We start from the raw sequence: 15,958 nt of genomic DNA, 5'->3' as shown, positions 1-15,958 counted from the left end.
TTAAAAGTGGGTTTTTTTGGGGGGGATTTGGTTGACATTATTTTACTGAACTATTACAAAATGTAACTTCCTGCTTCAAAGACATTACAGTTTAGAAAGGAGATGAAGCAACATGCAATGATAATGTCAGTGATCTTACATGTTGTGATACATAAGAAAATATATTGTAAGTTTGAAACCTAATGGCATGCATGGTCTGCAAAGCTTCTGGTGTGCAGGATTACTTGTTACCTGTTCCTGGAGTTTAACAGAGCAAATGACATCTGAAGATTTTCACTTACAGCTAGATCCTGTGATGTAAACAGCAATGCAGCATGTATGTCTGAAAACGGAGGAACATTTTCAGAGAGGAAGGGGAGGGAGGGAAAATGTCTGTTGGGAAACAAGAAACCTCTTTTCTAAGGGTGGGGGAAGAAATAAACATACTGGCCTCTGAAAATCAGAGCAGGATAATTCCTCTCTGCCTTTATACTCCATACAAAGTAAATTCTGCCCATCCAGCAAAGTCACATATTCCCCTTCTTGTCTGCAGGTTTTATATAGACACCTCCTGACACACAGTTTCCTCAGATATTCTCATGTTCTTCATCTTGCTCTGCATGTTTCTCTTATTCACATTATACTTTTTTTCCCCTTGTTTATTGCTGCAGTTCTGGTGAGAGCATAATTGAGCTAACTGTGGTTTTGGTCAGTACTCCAGGAATTTAGAGGAGGTGTAGTATGTATCAGTGCAGGATAGAGAGACTCTAGCAGTTATATTCTGTATCTGGGGGCTCAGTCTTCCATAGTTTACCCTCCAGAGCAAAAACGTGAGTGTATATTTTCCTTATGGCTACCTAACTTTGCTAGAGATCTTATTATTGAAGGCTATTGGCCTAAATTATAAAGTTGGATTAAAAGAGCATGGCTGCCTCGGTTGTAGGATAACTTCAGATCGACTCTTCTCAACAATTTTCTTTTGTTTCTTCTATGTACTCTAGCACTTATTAATTGTTGTTGAAATAGTTAAAACTTGCTTTTAGAAATATTGCTCAAATTAAAAGGTTACAGAAATAAAGGTAGTTCACTAGTCCCCAATATAGATGTACAAATGAAAGTCCAGTGTGATCCCTGCCATGAAGATTGTCTAGTCTAGATTAAAGCAAGAAACAGCACTGGAGTGAAAACCAGAAATTCTTTCTTTGTCTTCCTTACTTCTGCTGCAGTCAATCCTTTCTTTTTCTTAAAATACATTAGTCCCATGATCTGGTAATTGCTAACACGCAGATTGACAAACTTCCTTTCCCTCCCTTCCCTTAGTGCCATTTAAGTGCATACTCTTGGGGCTAAAATAGGAACTACAGACTTCCTATTTTACAAGAAATTGCATAGGCTTCACTTGAAGGGGTGGGGTCTGCTTCTCTGAAAGTGGCATTTCTGATGCACAGAAGATGCAGCACTTATTTTGAAGACTTACTTGCCAAGAAAATCCTGTGCTTGGTTGATACCTTCTGTCTCCAGTTCTAGGCAAGTGTGGGTTTGCTGGTTTCTGCATCAGAGGATTCTGGTGCTGTGGGGGCAGGCTGGACAGGGAGATTCACCCATCAGGTTGAATGATCTGCCTCACGGAGATCTCTGGGTCCAGGTAAGGGAATGGCTTCCTTTCTGGGGGAAGCAAAATGGCAGAGTCTGCCCTCATACAAAGGCTTGTGAGTGACTGAGGGATTCCTTAGCTCTAATGACTATTCAATATCATTGGCTCAGCCAGTTGTTTCTCGCATAAGGAATTGATGTTCAAGAGTCTGGAAGTCAATAGGAATTTAAAAGGAGTTTTTCCATGCTCCCCTAAAGTAGAAAAAAGTCTCAGATCCATAATGTACTTAAGTAGGTGAGTGCATTATGCTTTTGAGAGAGCAATGAGAAATGGCCAAAAGGACTTGAATTCCAGTATGAACGGTGTGGTCCGTGGTCTTGGAACTGCTCAATCTACTCTCACTCTCTACAATCACCAAAGAAAATAGTTTCTTTGGTATTATGTCTACAATTTTCAAATTGTTTGGGGAGCAGCTAGAAAAGTAGCACGTTGATGAAAAATCTGAAAGTGAATGAATATGGAAATTCAACCACTATAGCTCTCAGGAATTATGTGGTTGGAGATCATATTTTTGAGGAAGGGTAAAAAACAGAACACTGTAGTGGCTCATTAGGAAGGCTTTGAGCATAAAGAGGAGAAGGATAAATAAATTTGAAGGCTGAGTTCTCTTCACAGATCAGGAATGTTTCTTGTTGCTACTCAGCTGACAGAATTCCTGCAAATGTGCATTCGCTTCATTCTTTGCTTGTATTGCAAGTTCACACAACAAGAAGACATGAATTTTGTCCTACAATAAATGCTTGGTAGAAGTTCTTTCTGAATGCCACTCCAACACAAATATAAAAGAAGTTTCCTCATTCAGTTTTACTTCTCTTTATGTGAAATGAAAACAAGCAGCTCTACAGTAAGCAGAAGACTATGATCTGAATTAGGATCGAGCCTGCAGGCAAAGGACAGTATGAACATGAAAGAGATTTTCATCCTGCTGCTGAACCTGTATTTGGTCTTCAGTGTTCAAGCCATTCGAGGTGAGATTCAAATTTATATTCTCTTTTATCTTTCCTTCCTTCATTGCCTTTCTTTTTGTATCTGTTTGTGTCTTTCAACTAATGATCTTCCTCATTTTTTGCTTGCTTTTCTGCTTCCTTCTATACCGTCTTCTCTACTATAGGAGAACAGACATCGTGATTAAAACCAGTGTGTAGCAGGTGCATGTGCAGACAAATCAGTTGTATGTTGGTGGTAAGGACAGGCGAAATACTGGATAAATGGATGAGATAAATAAGCTGACTGGATAATGAGTGAATGGAAAGGAGGAGTAGACCCTGATAATTAGTGAAAACAGGAAAATGAAGGGCTGCATAATTCCAATGGAACTGTACAGGAGTGTAGTCATGTGGACAGACACAAGACAGGGTGGTGGGGGCTACCAAGAGCAACATCCAGATGACCTGATTTTCTTCCTGTGGAATTGCTGACAGATAAAGAGACCATCTGCCATATCCATTGCTTGTGTTTCTGAGTTTAATATCTTTCCTTTCTCATGCAATGAGAGCTACTCTTTACCCCTAAAAAGCCCCTTAAATAAGCTGATAGTAGCTCTCATCATGAAAAACTACTGGAGGGAGCACACCCATGTATGCACACTGATATCTTTGTCATCTGAAGCTGCAATATCCCAATAGCACAGCACAGATATTACCTTCAGAGAAAATAAAGCAGGATAAGAAAGCAACTTGCCTCCTAGTGCATGTGCTAGAGGCAAGTCTGTATTTTCCAACTTAACAATTGTGAACTTAAAAAAAAAATTTATCTCTCACGAGAGGTCTGGCTGTTTCTGGATCATGAATCTAGTTCCAATAAATTAGTTTGGGCATTATTCTGAGTCATAGCAAGACTATTCTCAGAGCATCTCACTTTTAAATATACCTTTCTAACATCATAATGTTTACTAGGAAGTTAGTGGCAAAGAAGTCTATACACCAACACAACAAAGATGAAATGATTGCTATGTGCCTGCTGTCCATGGTGTCTACTAATCCTTGGAAATAATCAGTGTTGGAAAAGTGATACCTTGGCTGGAATTATATTCCTTGCAGGCACAAAGATCTCAACTGTGGGTAGTTATAGCTTGGTTTGGACACTTGTGTATTGTAGAGATGTGCAGAATGGCCACAACTCTGTACATATTTTCACCGAGTTGTGCCCAATCCCTGGAGGTGTTCGGGGCCAAGTTCAGGGCTCTGAGCAACCTGGCCTAGTGGAAGGTGTCCCTGTCCACGGCAGGGAGGTTGGAACTTGATGATCTTTAATGTCCCTTCCAACCCAAACCATCCTACAATTCTATAATTTTCTGGTGGCAAGAGGAGAGTACTGTTATCAGTGCCTTACCTGTTTTGTACTCCTACTATCTCTCACTATTTACGTTTGTAGTCACTGCATCCTTTTTTTTTTTTTTGCCTGAATTCCTTTCTCAGAGAGCATCCCTATGAAAAGCTTGAGCTGCTTGAATGACTACAACTCACAGGTCACCTGCACATGGATGGAGCATTCAGATGCTCATGACCTTGTTGGTATGATTCTTTACCACAGGGATGATGTTATAATGTAAGTACCTATAATGTGCTGAGCTGGATAAAAGACCAAAGGGAAACTGGTCATAACTTGGAATCCTAGAGACCAGCAGGCAGATTTTAAGAAAACATGCCCACCTCTTTCTGTCATCGGGTTAAAACAAAAGTTGTACCTGCTTCTGAGGCCTCATTTAGGAAGGGAATAATGAACAGGCCATGCTAGTGGAGTTATTTTTTTCACCTTTACAATTATTTTCCATGATTTTGTTGTGAGATAATAGATTAGAAATAAGATGGGGCATATAGGATGCTAATAATGGAGGGTAGAAGATGGTGTCAGAAAAATGTGAGCATAAAGGACAGTTTTTATAAACCCAAAAGGAAGAAGGCATTCCCCGTGTCATTTTGTCAATTTAGAAGCATCACTGAGAGTGTGATTTTGATCACTTCTGAGCAACATGTATAGACTCTGTGTTTGTGAGATAGAGAAGACTGGTTAGTTCATCTGTGCTATCAGTTTTCCTCCCAGAGATACTGGTGTGTTTATGACAGTATCTCTCTGTTACATCTGTTTCCTTTTGAAAATGGAACTGAATCATCAGACTGGATCGATTGTGAGGGTAAGAAAGGACAGAAGGGAGGAATAGTTAGGGGAGAGAGGAAGGCAAAGATGGATGGCTGAGAAGAAAATGATTTAGAGTATGGGGATACAGGAAGGAAAGTAAAGAGAAAGAACTCTTAATTTTATTGCAAACAAGAGAGAATTAATAGATCTAAAAGCAACTGAAATCAGTGGAAGAACTTTGGAACAGGACCTTGAAGTTAAGGCTTCTGGGAAAAGATGATATAAAGTTACTTGGACTTTTGGAGGATTCTCTGCAACATTGTTACTTGATGGAGTGTGTGGATCATGAAACATGACTGAACTCATCAGATGAGTGAGTATTAAACATGGACAATCACACAGCTGAAATCAAAACAGCCAGCAATTAAACACCATCGGCTCATAGATGAAGAATAGTTGATTAAATCCCAAACTATAGGGTAATGGTGAGTAGACAGAAATATCTTTAGGACTTCACAACCCTTGGGCTGACTCTTTTGTTTAAGGTTATGCACATGTATGGTCAGTCCCACCCATATTTCAGCAATTTCCCTGGTTTCCTTGCTAATACTCAACTTTTAAAACTAGCAATAGTGCTGAATAATGCTTGCTGACATATAGTTGGCTAGAAGACTCCATCTTATCCTGGAAGACAGCATTTGGCCTTAAATATTTGCAAGTTAATATTTCTCATCTGAACTGGAACAATATAATATACTGGGCATGAAGCCACAAGCACAAAAAAAATTCCAGAGAGTACAAAAAAAAGCAACACTTCTCTCCAGCAGCTAAGGCTACTGCAAACACACAAATATTTCCCTCTCCTGCCTAGTTTAAAATACTGTTTCTAATTTTCATGATGTTCCTTGGCCTGGAGAAAGGCTATCTGAAAGAATGATTAACATTTTGGATGAACTCTTTAATGAATGTTTGAGGTCCCTTGTCAGAACAGAACTACAAAGGATACAGAAGTACATTTTGGTTGGACAATCTTTTTTTAAGTGTCTTTTTGGGACTGCAAAATGAATGTCTTCAATAAGCTAAGGATCATCAGAACTTTACTGACTTTCACTTTGAGTAAAAGGTGCATTTACATGACATTTATTTTCATCATACTATTTCTCACCTAAAATATGAGATTACATAGAGCTAGGCTAAAAAGTAACAATAACAGACTGGTACTAAAATGTAGCATTCTGCTGTACAACTTCGAAATGGGGAGGCATTTGACAAAAATCATGGTGTTAAAAATATTTGTCGTATCAACTGATGCAAAACAGGACTAATAGATACGGTGAGAAGAGGATATAAGTGCCCTAGTAAATTATAACAACAGAATGGGATGAAATTGGTTTCAGGTGTTTAATTTTGTGTTAACTGTAGGTCTCCAGATCAGATCTTTATAGATGACTTTATACACAGGGAGAACAAGGAGATGTATTGCAAACGCCAGACAGAAAATGACTTACATGAGACTCCTGATGTGTATGTGCGCTGGGTTTGTCGCAACTCTACAGACTATTTTGGAATGGGGGTAGAAGATATTTATGGCTTCAAACCTAAGAAGATGCTTCAAGCAGAACTAAATGTTGATCTTTTCCAAAATGGTAAGACTTAAATACCAAATTCTCATTTTCCAATGAATTTTAAGGATCTTTGGGACTGTATTTGCTGTTCAGCCAAGAACTGAATTCCACTTCCATCGTGAAAACTGCCAAAAAATTCCACATTGAAAGGGCGGGTCAGGGAGAGGAAAAGGCAAGTTTCTGGGAGCAGCTGGACCTGGTGTCATCTCAGGAGCTAGTCAAGCAGAAGATACTTAGTGTGGCAGGGATAACATACTCTGGAAATGGGGAAGCTTACCTAGATGTTCTCTTCCCCTCTTTGTGTCCTTCCCTCATTGTCTCTACTCATGTGTTGTACCATCACCTTCCAGTTCAGCCCCTTCCACCTCAGAACCTCTCAGTCAGCTTGATGACATCAGGAGACTTCTTGCTGACCTGGAAAACAGATGATGAAAGCCAAATGCTGGGCAATGCACTGGAGTATGAAGTCACTTACAAGCGGGAATGGGAGTCCTGGGAGGTAAGAGTGGAGGAGCTGAGCTGTCCTGGGTTGGGCTGCACCATTTTGGGCAATTGAAAGTCTGTGGTAAAAGTTGTGTGAATTAATGGCCTTTCCATTCTCAGGTACTAAGAAGATGCAACAAGTGTTTTTTGGGTCAGGCAGAAGGGGCTCTCTTTCTATTTGCAAGTGACTTGCCCAGTGAAATACCATTTGTCCTGAACTGAAAGCAAAGCTCTCTTCTCCACTGAAAAAAACCAAAAAGGGATGCTGTGCTTGGGTTTTGAGTTGGAATTGATTTTGCCCTGAATCCCTCCCAAATTGAATTAAATCATGTTCCAACAGGAGACTGTGGGTTCATGAGGGGAAAATGGCAAAATACATTTGAAGTTGCTCCCCCATGGAGAAAGATATGTTTTGGAGTTTTTTGGTGGAGTTTTTTGTTGTTTTGTTTAGTTTTGTTTTGTTTTGGTTGGTTGGTTGGTTGTGTTGTTGGGGATTTTTTTTTTTAGGATTTTTTTGTTTTTATTTTTTTTTGTTTTGTTTTGTTGGGGTTTTTTTTGTTGCCTGTTTGTTTTTTAATTTTTAGTTTTTAGGAGTCCATATCCTTTGCTCTATTGTTTCCCTGGATCTTCATATGTTTCTCTTCTGCATCTGTCAGCTTAATCTTTAGTTTTTAAGGGAAGTATCCTGTCCAGATTCCCACATAATTCTGCACTGAGAGCTATGAACATGTGTAGCTGGAGGTGAACACAGTCAGGACTCTGCAAGCTGCAGGAGTTGGCCTACTTGTTGGGAGACACTGTGCATGAGAGTGCCTGTGCCTCAGCCTTCCTGTGCCATGCTGGCAGCATGCATGCTGAAGCCCCTCTAGTATGGGAGTAAGGACCACTGCATGGCAGCATGGACATGGACCACTGCATGTGTGGGACTGTTGAGAGACGCCAGCTGGCAGTCATCTCCTCTCACTCTTTCCCCCCTCCACCCCTCTTCTCCATTCCCCAACTCCCCAATTTCCTCCCTCCCTTCCATTCCCTTTTATCCCCCGACAACAGGGAGCTGCCTCACTCTTGCTCTCCAACACCACTCACTGCAATCTCAGCCGTGAGGACCTTGTCCCAGGGAGCAGCTACATTGCCCGTGTGCGAGCCAGACCGGGGCAGGCCAGTGGCTTCTCTGGGCAGTACAGTGAGTGGAGCATGGAGGCGTCATGGAAGACCCCTGAAGGTAGTATGGGATGGAGAGGGGCTGTGCAGGGTGGGTAGCTCTGGCTGAGAAGCCAGACCTTTCCTGTCACTTGTTTCTCTGAAGGTGGCCTTCAGCCCAGGAACCTTCGCTGCCTCTTCAATGGTGGAGATCGTCTGACCTGCAGCTGGGAAGTGAAGAAAGCGATCACCACCTCTGTCCTCTTTGGCTTGTTCTTCAGGGCCACTCCATCATCAGAGTACGTGCTCTGCCCATGGCAGCATGTCTGTGCCTCTCCCATGGGGTTTCTGCTCTGCCCCATTCCCCTGATCTCAGTTCAGCCTCTTTTTTTCCCCTCAGAGAAGAGGAATGCTCTCCTGTGCATGAGAAGACTTTGCCCCACGTCCCGTATGTGGTGCAGAGCTGTGAGATCCTTGTTAGCAATTCCAGCAGCCAGAGCCAGTACAATGTGTCTGTCCGAGCCAAGACGGAGGAGAAACTGATTGAAAGCTACAAGAACAGTTAGTTACTGTGTTGTTTCTTCCTTCTTCTCTTTTTTTCTTTCTTGGAGAGATGCCTGTCTGAGCAAGTGGGGCTGAAGACAGTGGCAAGGAAGAAAAGGGAGTAGGGAGAAGAACCAATTACTGACAAAGAAAGGAACTGTGTCTGGTCAGAGCTCTGGGATGTAAGTGTGGAGTTCCTCAGTGGCACTCTGAGGAAGGTGATGGTGACAGAAACTGCTGTGCAGAAATTCAGGTTGTAACCCAGAGCTTATCAATGAGTAATTTTCACCCTGCTGACTTCTCTGCGATTGACCTTCAAGAGTGTCCCAGGTGACAGGGAGCTGTGGTGAGAGGTGTTTGCGGGGAGCGTGTCACTATGTGATTTCTCAAGAAGCCAGTGGAGCTCTTGTGGGTTTGTGCCTTGGCCCCTGGAATACTCTATGAGGTAGGAATCCTCTGCCCAGTGAGGTGCACCAGATGGATCATTTCTGCCTACATGTATCTGGAGGTATTTGAGCTATTTTTTGCAGACTAAAGATGGGAGAGCTCCTTGCAGAGGGTGAAAATATCAGGAGGTAGCTCCAAGAGAGATGAAAATCTCTGGAAATGTGGTGGACCAGTAATGATGTTTTACCTATTGCTTCACTACCTCCCTGTACCCAGGGAGTGCTGTCAACATTCATGGGTATGGATTTTCTGTTATTTAGTGGTCTACTGGTTTATTCTATTTGAGTAGAAAATGAAGATGTAGAGAATTAAGAAATGTTAAAAAGCTGAGACTTCTTACATTGCACAAAACAACCATGTTTTCAGTCTCTGGAAGTGATTTGCAGTGGGGAAAAAGTGAATCACTTTTTCCCAGTAGGTTGCCCTGAGACATTCCATGTGTTCCAGTTCAGGTGCTGCCGCCTGCAAACGTGTCAGTAAAAGCAACAGAGAACCAAGAGTATGAACTGAGATGGGTAAAACACACTCTGGGATACAACTTCATAACACAGAGATATCAAGTTGAATACTGGGAAAACAACCGATATGAAAAGGTAACTTTCACAAAGTGCAGGAGTCCTGGATATTTCTTTGCTGGACAAATGGAAAGAAACTTCTTCTTACCTTGTCATTTGTGCTTATTTCCTCTTTCCAGACTCTCCAGAAGTTAAGTATCAGCAATGACGAACCTCCTTTCATCTTCACTCTGCAGATGCTGGCAGCATCTACAGAATATAGGGGGAAAATGCGCGCAAGGGTGAATACGCCCCTGGATTATGAGGGGCCTTGGAGTGAATGGAGCGAGGAGTTCACCTGGAAGACTGAGAACGGTACTTTTCATGCAGGCTGCTTTTGTAAGGTTTGCATGGACTGTTAATGGCTGAAAATGCCTCTTGAGAAAAAGATATACTCTCAGCTGAGGTTGGAGTGAGGTGCAGCCATGAGTTATCTGGAGTCACTTAAGGCAGCTTCTCTGCCTGCATCCTTGCAGTACATCAATGCCAGTGAATAAGGTGAATGACCTTTTAAGCTTCTTTCATACTTGCCTTCATAAGGTGAGTACAACTAACCATAAAGTTTTCAACATGGAAAATGAAACAGAGATCCTGCCCAAAAGATCTTGTTTCCTGGTTCCGGTAGTCCATTCTGCTGTCAGTGACTGAAGAGCCTGAGACTGAAAGAAGACAGAATATAAGCCATCAGTTTTTTATATTTGCACAGTGACTATAGGGTTGTGTAAAACACACCGTAGGGTATGCTGGAGATAAAACCTTTACATGTTTTTGCTGTTTGTTGACTGAGAGGCAGAATATCTGCCCTCATACAGTCTTGTGCCCAAAGTAATATGATCTGACATGATTTGTTCTGAGGAAACTTGTAGCAGTGATACTGTCAGGTAAATTTTGATGAGTATACTCAGGAAGAAATTGGTGTGCTGTTGTTGCTGATAGCAGAGAAAGCTCTTAGAAAATCTCTGAGACCCCATTTCTTCAGAAGTGTAGAGTCAGGCAGACCTAAGATGCCTGGAGGCATGCCTGTTTTTCAGGATGGACTGAGGTTTCTAACCATCTTCTTAATAGCATGAATTGTTTACTCTGACGTCAGTAAGAACTAAAAAATGTATCAGTAAAGGTAACAATGAACTCCTTTGGTCAGTAAGCTGTACAGGCCATGTTTGATCTGTCCTGCTTTGGAGGGTATTCCAACGGTTTGAAAGCCTTTTGATCCCGTCTCTTGATATAACCCCTGCGTTTTCCTGATCTTCCTGTGTGAAGAGTGACCAGAGTGAAAAACCTGTTATGGGAAATGGCCACTCAACAGGTGGATACCTATTTCTCTTTTCTCTGTTTCAGTTCTGCCACCAGTGGTTCTCCCAGTGATGCTCCCAGCTCTCATCATCACTTTGCTAATAGTTGCTTGTTGCAGCTATAAATATTTCCTCAGGTAGGCCTTCGTTGCAACTAGGACATTCAGCAGCCTGTTGGCCATGTGGGTGGCATAAAGGCTAAGGCACTTCTTGTCCCCCATGAGATAGAGGTCTATGTGGAGATGAACCTTGGTGGGCAGCCTTGTCTGTGTCTGTGCAAGGGTGAGAGTTGAGTTGGTGCTGTGCCATCGCCTTGGTGGTGCCTCGCTGTGCAGAGCAGCACAGTGTATGGGGTGCAGTCTTTTCTGGTTGCAGTCACATTGAGAAGCAAATCTTGAAAACTCTGTGTTGTTGCTGCAGGAAGAAGAAAATGTGGGAGGAAAATATTCCAAACCCCAGAAAGAGTCTCCTGATCCAGAGCTACGTGGGGGTAAGAGGGAACTGTACCTTGAAGGGTTCGTTATTTCTCTCTCTTTTTCAGGACTTCCAGAAATCCTAAGAGCCTTTCTTGTTTCCTAGTCCACAATGAATAGTTATCTTCATTAGCTGATTAATTATTTTTAGGAGAAGTGCTGGTCCTACTCAACGTAATAGTGTTCTTATATTTATACCAGCAGACTTCTTTGTGCTGCACTTGTCAGCACCACTGTGATGTAAAATCAAGCTAGAAAATTTTCAGTACTTTAAAATTTTAACTGACTGAAATAATTCAATGTCATTAGCAAACTTAATTAGCTAATGCTGATCACTGAATATCCAGAAGAAGAGATCAGCACCTCCCTCTTGACTTTCCCTCCTCATAAAGCTACAGAGAGAGGTGAGGTTGCCTGACATGCTCCTTTTCTTCAAAATAGCCTTTTTACCAGCTTTGTTGTCCTCTTCTGGATGCATTTGAGTACCTTAAAATCCTTCTTAAATTGTGGGACCCAGAACTTCACACAGTACTCAAGGTGAGGCCACACTATTGCTAAATACAGCAGGATAATTGCCTCTTTGACTGGCTGATGATGCCAACTTTGAAGACCCCCAGGACAGAGTTTTCTCTCCTGGCTGTCAGGGTGCACACTGATTTGAGCCAGCACCCCCAGCCCTTTCTGCAGGGCTGCTCTCCAGCTACTCCTTTCCTAATTTGTACTTGTACCCAGCATTATGCTGTTCCAGGTGGAGAATCTGGCATTTGGACTTGTTAAATTTCATTCCATTGATGATTGTCCAATGCTCCAATCTATCTAGATACCTCTGCAAGGCCTCTTGTCCCTTGAGAGAGTCAACAGCATCTCCCAGTTTGGGATTGTCAGCAGATTTGCTAATAGTGCCTTCAAATCCTGCATCCAGATCGTTGATAAATATATTGAACTGGCCCTAGAACTGCATTCTGAGGTACACTGCTGGTGACTGATCACCAGCCACATGTAGCCCCATTCACTAAAACCTTTGAGGCCCTGCCCTTCAGCCGGTTTTTCACACAGCACACTGTACCTTTGTCCATGAGGAACGTACAGTTCCTGTTTCTGATTCTATGGCCAGTGAGACACTGCTTTTTGGTCATGTCTGCTTTTTCATTTTCAGAAAGCACAGTTGGGAAACTGGCCAACAAACAACCAGCTGGACTTCAACAAATACAGCCTTTCAGAGAAGACGGAGCAGGCTAGTTTCCTTCAAGTTCTGGACAGGTGAGTGAACAGCACAGTGACACTGTGGATGATAGCCTCTAAGAATTCCCTGCATCATGGCAGGATACAATCAAATGCTCTGTCACTAAAAAGCCTGTACAGGTTGCTTTTGAGAAGGGGATACGATTGTTTATTACCTGGGTTAGACTGCATCTCCAAGAAAACTGTTTTCTAAGCCTGTGTTTAGCTATGTGTGTTTTCAAATAAGCTTGTTTTATGTTTAATGTTTACCACAATAATCTCTCTCATGAGCAACTTTTAACTTTCCCCCTTTCAGGCAGGTGAAGACTTTGGCAGAGTGCCCTGAAGGGCAGACTGAAAAGACAGATGTTTCCCTTGTTGCACCAGACCTACAGAACTCATACCATGCTTTAAATGAGGCAGAGCATGCCCCAGTTTTCTGTTCTAGTCAGATTTCTGGTCATTCCTTTCCTGTTTCAAGGAAAAACAGTGCAGATGCAAGTATTGCTTCCCACACAGCAATCCCTTGCTTTGCTTTCAATGGTCCATACTTGTACAATCCAGTGATGTCCTCCCACCCTGATATACATCAGTCCTTGGAACTGGACCAGGTGGGACTCTGTAAGAAATCAGTTTCCCTTCAGTATGTGACTCTCCCAAGGGAAGACTGTCCTCAGGCTCCACAGAGGCAAGAAGAGCCAGGAGCAGGTCCTCCAAAGCCCTACCTACTTACAGATCAGAAGGAAATGATGCAGCACCTCAGTGATAAGGAAGAAGTCTCACCGGCCCCACCAGCCTGTGGGAAAGGCACCAAGATGGAAACAGAAGAAGACAGCTCTCCAAAAGCTCTCAGCTGTACCACATCTCCTCAGCAGTGTCCCTTGGAGTACATCACCACAGAGAGCCTGTTACTGCCATCAGCCAGTGCCTCCACCCATCCTCCACTTGTCACTGCTGGGGAATCACCTGGTGGCTCACAGGAGCCCCAGCCCCCCAGTGACCACTCTTGCCATGAGTTTTCTCCTGGGAAAACTGGTGTCATGGTCCAAGTTTCAGGTCAGGCACCAACCTCTTCTCCTCAATTGCACCTGGAGAGGTTTGGAGACTATCTTACTGTGCCTTTAGGCCTCAATGGACATTCAGAAGCCACAAAGATTCCTTTGCCTGTCTTGCAGAAGGAAAATGGTCTTCCTAGAAAGCAGCCTTTGTCAGAGGGTAACTTAGTGGTGTTGAACCCTGACAGCACTGAGCCAGTTTTCCTTTGCCAGGTCGGTGACTATTGCTTCCACAGCCTAAAACCCAGTGTGAAGATGGATAATGGTCAGGAAGACCACCAAGTCAAGAAACTTTCTGAGGGCAAGACAACACTTGGGAAACCTGTATCTGATGAGGACTCCATCACTGGCAAGGAAAAGGATGTATCAAAAATGCAGGCTATTCAGCTTTTCAAAATCCTGAAATCAGATGACTACTTTTCCTGGCAGCAATCTTTGAGGATTAAAGAAATCTGTTAAATGGGCAAATACTAATCAATACTGAAGAGACTGATAACTGAAAGAGGCTGCAACTGTCTGATGAAAATGAACCTTCAAACCAAGGAACAAATAAATACCGGTTTCATTTTCAAGCTTCCAGTCCAACATGTGGAAAAACCTGAAGTAGCTCAGTATCATTCTCAGTGCTCTTCACACATTCGGCATGAAATACATGTATTTGCCTTTGGTGTTTTTTAAACTTTTTGACTTATCCACAATGAGCAGTTTATCCTCCTTGTGATCCTGTGACAGATCACAATCATCTTGCAATTATACCGAATTGCCTGGCAAAACCGATGGCAGGAAATGCAGACTTAACAGAAGAAGACGAGCTTGGACACCTTGGAAAGAAAACTTAAATTCTTAAGAGCAATTTTGTTGAACTTCTGTGTGTTTATAAAGTAGATCTAAAAGTCACCAAGGAACTTTCATATCTCTGCCTTTCCACTATGGCATGAAATAGGTATTGTCTAAGGCAAAAAACTCCCCAAAACCAAAAAACAGGATAGTAAAGAAGGGTAACTATAAAATGTGAAAAAAAAATGTTGAAGTCCAGGAGAGCTTTCTTAATGTTAATGTGCAGTGCATCACAGCAAATGCTAAGGGTAAGAAGGTAGCGCTAGTGGGATACATAAAGTAGGCTGTAGAGAACCATTTGGAAGAAGAAACATGGCTGAAAGAAAACCCAAGGACTCTTAAGGTTCAGTGAGAGAGAGGGAGTGGGGCAGGTAACAGAAAATGGCACGCAAGAAATGTTGGGAAGCTGCACAAGTTTAAATCTGCTGCAGCTTTTCTGTTTATAAGTGTTAAAATACCATATTATTTTAAGTTCATTGACTGTTTATACATAATATTCTTAATCTTAACTGTGTAATCGATTCTTTGGTTTTTTTTTCCTGAGTAATAAGATGTGTTGAGAAAGACAAGACATTTTTTCCCAGTTTTACTGTAAAGAAAGTGATGTAAGGAAAGAGCCTTTGTTCAGAGCTGTGACTTTGTGACCAGCTAGATGGCTTTGATTTCAGACCTGAAGGTGGACTTGCATTTAAAAAAAAAATTTATTTTTTTCAAATATAAAATCTGTACTAATAAAAATATTATTTCTTCATATAAATATTTCCTTTCATATGTTAAAATATTGTGGTTACAATAAAATTACTATTAGCTTGTTTGATCAGGCCTCAAAAAATTCTGTATGTTAGCTATGCCACCTGTGAGGCAGGACACTTTCTCCTGACTTTGGTATATTATTTGACAGGGATAATGAGTTCTGTGTTTCTGCCAGCTGATTCCTCCTGCTGAGTTAATGGGACAGCGCTGATTCAGAAATTGCAGTGAAATGAATTGTTTTTTGAGGATTTTATTCTCAGAAATACGATTTTAAATCTGAAAGGTGTGCAAATTGAGTTTGGTGTTCTTGACAGCAAAAGATACGCAGTTATAGCCTCTGATAGAGAATATTGATGACCACTTCGAGAGATTTTCAATGTAGACCTTTTGTAATCAATGTATTTTTTTGGCCTTTCTAAAGTGGCACAATTAATTTCTTCCAGGCTGTATGATTGTGCTCTAATCGTGTCCTAAAAGGAGATGTTTAAATTCATATGCAAATTTTGTATCTGGATTCACATCTTAGATATGCATCACTTTCCTGGGCCTTGAATTGCTGGGGTTTGATAATCAAGAAGATTAGTGAGTGGGAGAACTTTTATTCAACTCAGTGGCTTTTGAATGGAGCCCATTTGCATTGTCATCAGCACTCTAAGAGCTCTCTGTTCCTTTTGTCTCTCTGCACTTCACTGGGCATTTGCAGAGGCTGATTTTGGAGACCGGATTTACAGACACAAGCACATAATATCCACAGAGCAGATATTATCATCTGAAGATCACTTCAGGAGCCTGGAACTTGCAGAGTAACATGCCATTGTCAAACT

At 41.9% G+C, this 15,958-nt stretch overlaps 1 protein-coding gene across 1 annotated transcript; it reads left to right on the top strand.

Annotated features, from left to right (window-relative positions):
* The first annotated feature begins 78 nt into the window (after positions 1-78).
* CSF2RB (colony stimulating factor 2 receptor subunit beta) lies at positions 79-15,222 on the top strand. The gene is made up of 13 exons (XM_039382267.1): positions 79-2,601; positions 4,051-4,180; positions 6,173-6,357; positions 6,687-6,835; positions 7,870-8,041; positions 8,126-8,258; positions 8,360-8,520; positions 9,397-9,542; positions 9,644-9,818; positions 10,842-10,932; positions 11,216-11,285; positions 12,425-12,528; positions 12,806-15,222. Exons 1-13 carry the CDS (start codon positions 2,532-2,534, stop codon positions 14,001-14,003), a joined length of 2,784 nt encoding a protein of 927 aa, XP_039238201.1. The 5' UTR covers positions 79-2,531; the 3' UTR covers positions 14,004-15,222.
* Positions 15,223-15,958: the final 736 nt, after the last annotated feature.

Source organism: Pipra filicauda, unplaced genomic scaffold, assembly GCF_003945595.2.
Source record: "Pipra filicauda isolate LSUMZ 115617 unplaced genomic scaffold, ASM394559v2 scaffold262_size1072369_pilon, whole genome shotgun sequence".
In the NCBI taxonomy this organism is placed as follows: domain Eukaryota; kingdom Metazoa; phylum Chordata; class Aves; order Passeriformes; family Pipridae; genus Pipra; species Pipra filicauda.
Note: the sequence above shows the minus strand (reverse complement) of the source record. Positions and strands in the feature narration are given on the sequence as shown.

What these genes read in the sequence shown, in the direction of transcription:
- CSF2RB (XM_039382267.1), top strand. Translation starts at nt 2,532, where the DNA reads ATGAACATGAAAGAGATTTTCATCCTGCTGCTGAACCTGTATTTGGTC. An exon ending in AAAACAACCGATATGAAAAG is followed by an intron (nt 9,543 to 9,643) that starts GTAACTTTCACA and finishes TCCTCTTTCCAG; the next exon opens with ACTCTCCAGAAGTTAAGTAT. An exon ending in TTCCTTCAAGTTCTGGACAG is followed by an intron (nt 12,529 to 12,805) that starts GTGAGTGAACAG and finishes TCCCCCTTTCAG; the next exon opens with GCAGGTGAAGACTTTGGCAG.